This window comes from Melanerpes formicivorus, unplaced genomic scaffold, assembly GCF_026170545.1.
Source record: "Melanerpes formicivorus ecotype bairdi unplaced genomic scaffold, bMelFor1.0.p_v2 SCAF_1, whole genome shotgun sequence".
NCBI lineage: Eukaryota > Metazoa > Chordata > Aves > Piciformes > Picidae > Melanerpes > Melanerpes formicivorus.
The window spans coordinates 57,016,345-57,022,698 of NW_027142353.1; the positions used below are offsets into that span (position 1 = coordinate 57,016,345).

The 6,354-nt window shown below is 47.3% G+C and overlaps 1 protein-coding gene across 2 annotated transcripts in view; it reads right to left on the reverse strand.

Annotated features, from left to right (window-relative positions):
- MPHOSPH8 (M-phase phosphoprotein 8) overlaps positions 1 to 1,827 on the reverse strand; it is a 31,370-nt gene extending 29,543 nt beyond the window's left edge. Inside the window, exon 1 of one of the 2 annotated variants that reach the window (XM_068144446.1) lies at positions 1,495 to 1,827. In XM_068144446.1, coding sequence (XP_068000547.1) covers positions 1,495 to 1,746 — 252 coding nt within the window. In that variant the 5' untranslated portion in view covers positions 1,747 to 1,827. The remainder of the gene's footprint in view (positions 1 to 1,494) is intronic. The other variant, XM_068144447.1, reaches the window with a different exon arrangement.
- Between the last annotated feature and the right edge of the window lie 4,527 nt (positions 1,828 to 6,354).

The following is a 6,354-nucleotide window of genomic DNA, read 5'->3' on the forward strand; positions in this document are numbered from 1 at the left end:
ACTTGGGGGTGCTGGTGGATGAGAAGCTCAACATGAGCTCTCAGTGTGCACTTGCAGCCCGCAAAGCCAATCAGATCCTGGGCTGCGTCAGAAGTGTGGCCAGCAGGTCGAGGGAGGTGATCCTCTCCCTCTACTCAGCCCTGGTGAGACCCCACCTGGAGTACTGCCTCCAGTTCTGGAGCCCCTATTACAAGAGGGATGTGGAGGTGCTGGAATGTGTCCAGAGAAGGGCCACGAGGATGATCAGAGGGCTGGAGCACCTCTCCTATGAGGACAGACTGAAGGAGTTGGGGCTGTTCAGTCTGCAGAAGAGAAGGCTCCGAGGTGACCTAATTGTGGCCTTCCAGTATCTGAAGGGGGCCTACAGGAAGGCTGGGGAAGGACTTCTCAGGATCTCAGGTAGTGACAGGACTAGGGGGAGTGGAATGAAGCTGGAGGTGGGGAGATTCAGGCTAGATGTGAGGAGGAGGTTCTTCACCATGAGAGTGGTGAAGCCCTGGAATGGGTTGTCCAGGGAGGTGGTCGAGGCCCCATCCCTGGAGGTGTTTAAGGCCAGGCTGGCTGAGGCTCTGGCCAGCCTGATCTAGTGTGGGGTGTCCCTGCCCATGGCAGGGGGGTTGGAACTAGATGATCCTTGTGGTCCCTTCCAACCCTGAATGAAACTATGAAACTATGTACACAACTGACAACTAAAGTAATACATGAATTAGCTAAAATAAATATTTATCAGACACAGAATCAACTAAAAATAATAATAAAAATATGTATTATTTTTGGTATTTGAGGTCTTATCAACTTTTGTAACAGCTTCTACTTTCAAAGAAGAGAAGGCACAGTTATTTTAATTGGAATAAGTGTATGCACATATTTTATAAGCCAGTAAACACAGTCTCACTAAATCTCCACGTTTTCCACTCTATTCAGTCCTGTCCCTTTCGCTATTCAAACGTTTCACATCAAAACACCTCTGCGATTATCCGTACCAGGCAAAGGCTAGCTTAACGTGGACAAAACTAAAAAGATTAAATCTGGAGTATCTTTATTTAAAGCTGTGAGATACAAAAGGCTTCCTTGCAAAATCAAGCGCAAATTATCTTAAGTTACAATGACAAACGAACTCTTGGTTTTGCGTGGGTCTCGTCCAAGCGTGAGAGAACCGTGCAGGAACTGCCGGCAGAGTCGTGCCGGCCTGCACAGAAAGTGAGGGAAAGCAGGAGAGGGGCGAGCGCTCTCAGGCCCACTCTGCTGCCGGCGCTTCGGCAGCTACCTCTGCCGGCTCAGGCGCACCGCCTCAGGAAGCGGGACGAAACCCGACCCCAGAGCAGTCGTCAGCCCTGTCAGGAGCAGCCGGGCTACCCGCCAGCCCCGCCGCTGCAGGGCGCAGCAGCCTCCCTGAAGGACTTCCCGCCGCCACGCCGCCCAGGGATCCACGCCGCAGCCCCGGCGCAGCGACCGGGGACGCCACGCTGATAGGTGGCGGCGACAAGCACTCACCCCCTCGGTCTTCACGTCAAGGATCTTCTCCACCTCGAACACGTCCCCTTCTTCCTCTTCCTCGCTCTCGCCGCCGCCGGCCTCAGTGCCGGCTGCTGCCGTTGCACCCACCACCGTGGCAGTCCCGCTGCCGTCTTCCTTCCCGTCCTCCTCATCCTCCGCCGCGGCTGCCGTCCCCTCCTCTTCCTCCGCCCCCTCCAGCCTTACTGCCGCCGCCGCCTCAGACCCGCTCCCGGCCGCCGCCGCCGCCATTTTGGGCCGAATTTCAAACGACAACGGTGAAAAGCGGCTGCGACATCCACCGCCGGGCTAGGAGGGAGCGAGACGGCGGCCGCAGCCAATCGGCATGCCGCCAGCCAGTGACGCACAGGGGCGGGGCTCTGAGCCCGGAGGCTTTCGTGCCTTCAGCGCGGCGGCCCGCGGCAGCCAATGGGCGGAGGTGGCGGCGGCGGCAGCACCAGCGGCGGCAGCACCAGCGGCGGCAGCAGCAGGAGGCCCTAGCAGGGGCCGGAGGGCGGGCTGGCCTCGCTTCGCCCCGCCCCGCCCCTCGCTAGTGGCCACCGTCTTCTGCCTGGCCTTGTGAAAGCTGTGGCTCTGGTCTTCCTAGGGTGGACTGTAGTCCAGCCAGATTCTAGTTTCAGAGTGGAGTGGCGGGAACGAGGAACCTGGTGCCATCCCGCTCCGGTCGCCCGTCGGCGCTGGCGACGGATCTCGGCACTCCAGCTGCCGGGACCCCCGCTGCGGCTGGCGAGGGGTGAGCGGCGGATGACTGCTGGCCCCGTTGTATGGTTTCGCTCCGTGGCGCCGTATCGAGAACGGAAGTGGTTACCGGTGACAAGAGGCACTCAAAGGCTTGTTCACGTTGTTGACCTTTCATCCAGGAGATACGGTGCCCAAGTGGGCCCGGCTTGTCCAAACAGAGCATGCCGAACATCCCCGTACAAAGGGACTCTGCCCTCAGCTGGATGAGGTTTTGCGGAGACGCCCGAGAAACATACACCTCACTACAGGCTCCTGCTGGGGAATGGGGGTTCTTACTAGGGCAAGGAGTCCTTTAAAATTCCATAGGATTTTGTATGTTAAAGTAATTGTAGGCAAGCACAGCTTTTTTAAAATGTAACGTGCAGGAAAGAAAACAAATCTTGCAAGAAAGAGCAAACAAATCACACCCTATTTGCTTGTCCAAACGCCTTTATTATAGCCAGTGTTAATACATTGTATCTCAGAAACAGATCCTTAACACACACCGCACCAGTGAAACTCAGGCTTTAACATGAATGCACACTTTTCATACACACCCATATGGGATGTATTGTTGCAACAGGGAAAATACCAAACTATTTGAATAATTCACTGCAATGATGGACAAAAATTAGCTATCTCTTCTATTCATACTTTTGCCATCATGCACTTTATACGGTTACTCTAAAAGAGCCCTTTGAGTTAAGAAACCCATATCTTAGCTCTTCTCAAATACAGAGTGTACTATAAATCCTGCCTTAGTATTTTTACTAAAAAAGAGCCAGTACCTTACACACATGAAAACAAAGATTTGGAGCACTTTAGAAACAAGGACTTCAAGGGTATGTCTCTTAGCAGCATCCTCTACAATATCAAGTATATCTACGCCATCCTTGGCAGCTGTTTGCTTAAATTCTTGTCTTCCTTAGTAACCTCTTACAACATTTTGCTATTACTGCTAGGGAGCATTCTCCATCTGCTAGAGCAGTGCAACATGTTACCTATGGTGTCTGTGGAACCTCCTGCTTCTGAACATTTTCAATGGCTGGACAGGTAAGTGTGGAGTCTGTTCTGTACACACTTGAACCTGCCTCAGTGCAAGAAATTGCACTATGTGTCTAATTCTATTTCCCCAGATCAGAAAGCACTGAAGTGTGATTCTGTGCAGCTCCTTCATTTAGAAGAAGTCATGTGTGTCCATCTGAACGCCTGTGAAAAGCCCACTAAATTAAAATCAACCACTTTCAGTCCAGTTTTGCTATTAGGCTTCAATGTTTGGTCCAATATAAAATAACATGAATCAGCTATTTTTAAATCAGAATAGAATCAGAATACAGGGTAGCAGTAAAACAAGCAAACAAACCAACCAACCCAAACCCATTCCTTTTAACAAAACTAACCAAAAAAGGCAAAAAAGAACTGGTCTGCTGTTTGCATTTTAGGACACTCTAGGAACTACAAAACCATCCAACCAAAACCACAGAGATGTTATGAAGATACTTATTACTTCTTTGTTTATCATAATGTTGCATCTGCAAAGGATATCCTACCACTTAACTGAATCAATACATTACTCTCTCTTGATCATGCCATTAAATAAGTACATAAGATTTTAGAAGAAATCAAAACAAAGGTATTTTAAAAGTACTTCATGATGTGCAAGGAACCAAAGAGATTGATGTAAACAAATGAATCATTAAGGTATTCCTATGAGAGTTGCAGGTAAGCAAAATACTCCATACATGTAAAATCAAGACTTAGTTATTATAAGACCCTTTTGTTCTATACTTTTAAGTCTGTGACTATGAGAATTATTATTCAATAATAATAATATAAGATTGAATGTCCTCAATTTAAACCTTTTATGTAAGGCTGCAAGAAAAAAATAACTCTGCTAAAGAATAATGTTAAATAATTATGTGATTAAATGTTTTAAGTAGAAGTAGAACTGACAGATAAACTTGATACTCACTATTTTCTTGGTAGCAGAATCCCCCATCTTTCACAAACTCAAGTAGATAGCAGATAGATGGAAATCACCTCTCAACTCTTCTTACCCACTCCATTGCTTTTCTGATCAATTCAAAAGCCCAATGAACACCACTGTGTGTACAAATGAAGTTTTTACTATAATAAGAAAGGGAATTTCCAGACCCTGTATTAGAAAGGTAATAGAGCACTGGGGCATACAGAAGTGAGAGGTGCAGGGTTCAGAAGGAGCCAGGATCAATCTGCAAAGCTAAAGGGTGAAAGTTGTGCTATGAAGAATCAGCTACTCAAATAATTTTGAAAATCTTGTCCAGAGTATTTTATGGTGTATGCTTGTGAAGAACACCAAGCCATGAATATAATCCTAAAAAATGGTGCAAGCTAACAGGCACCAGTTACATGAAGGCATTTTCTGTTTTCTTAATTCCTAAAATAAATAATAGAATAGAATTAACCAGGTTGGAAAAGACCTTTGAGGTTATTGAGTCCAACCTATCATCCAACACCATCTAATCAACTAAACCATGGCACCAAGCACCCTATCAAGTCTCTTCCTAAACACCTCCAGGGATGGTGACTCCACCACCTCCCTGGGCAGCCCATTCCAATGGCCAATCACTCTTTCTGTGAATAACTTCTTCCTAACATCCAGCCTAAACTTCCCCTGGTGCAGCTTGAGACTGTGTCCTCTTGTTCTGGTGCTGGTTGCCTGGGAGAAGAGACCAACCACCACCTGGCTACAACCTCCCTTCAGGTATTTGTAAGAGAGCAACAAGGTCTCCTCTGAGCCTCCTCTTCTCCAGGCTAAACAATCCCAGCTCCCTCAGCCTCTCCTCATAGGGCTTGTGCTCCAAACCCCTCCCCAGCTTTGTTGCCCTTCTCTGGACACGTTCCAGCAAGTCAACATCTTTCGTAAATGGAAGGACCCAGAGCTGGACACATTTATATTGAACACTGGAAAAGGTTTCCCTTGAAAAAGTTTAGATTGGTGAACAACTTCTCATACATCTGAGTTGACCCTGCTTTAAGGAAGAAATAACCTCCAGAGGTCATATGCAACCTGAATTATTCAGTGATTCTGCTATGTATAAAATATCTTTTACTACTTTTTATGATTACCAGGTTCTGTATCACATTTTCAAAGTATTCCTCCATCCATCCATCTTTTAAAAAGAAACCAGTTGCCACTGATGTGATTAATACCTTCCATTCTCTTTTCTGCAGCCACATACTGTAGTATAATCCTTGACTCTCCATAATGAAAGGAATCATCTGTATGTTGAGAATATTTAGATTACCATATTACATTAAATGATAAGATTTTATTTAAAATCATCCAGTTTCACCAGTTTTGAAAACTATACCTTTCAATTCCTTTGTGCAGCCTATGGAGTACAGCACAAGAAAGTAGCGATCAACTGCAACTTTTTCTATTTGGGCCTAAGGAAGACAAAAAGGGAAACAGAGAAGTATCAAGAAGGTCTTTTTAAAGGAACAGAAACTTAGAATCAGAGAACTACTTTTGTTGGGTGCATATCCTACTGGAGGAAGTTTCTCTGGAATGGTGATTTGATTATGTATGGGCTAGAAAGAGATGATCAGGTAGCAACCGGCAAAACCATAGTGCAGAAAATATGATGGGAAGTTTAGGATAGGATAGGATAGGATAGGATAGACCAGGTTAGCAACAGGAACCCCGTGGAACCGTAGAAAGCAGCGCCACAAATTAAAACTACTAGTAGGCAACTGTGTAGGGCTGCCCAGCGTTTTTACAGCCTAGGGCTTGGTTTTGTACCTGCTCCCAACAGCTGCAAAACCACGTCCCTGCCCGCGACCTGCCACAAGTTTTCGGGGCGTGATGCTCTGCTGCTCGCTGGGGTTCAAGAAGAAAACGACAACTTCGCTTTGTGATATAGAGCACGCGTATAGCACGAAATGTTACAAAGCCAGACGATACTTCTCTCCCGTTTGTCCTTCCGTTCCTCCCTTACTGCAGCTATTTAAAGACTAAAGGGCTTTACGCGGCCGCAACAGAAGCGCGCTAACAGCCCGAAGCCCCAGTCCAGAAGGCCGACGGGCAGCTCACTAGAGCTCACGCACCGCGCCGGGAGCGACAGAGCACACACGGCG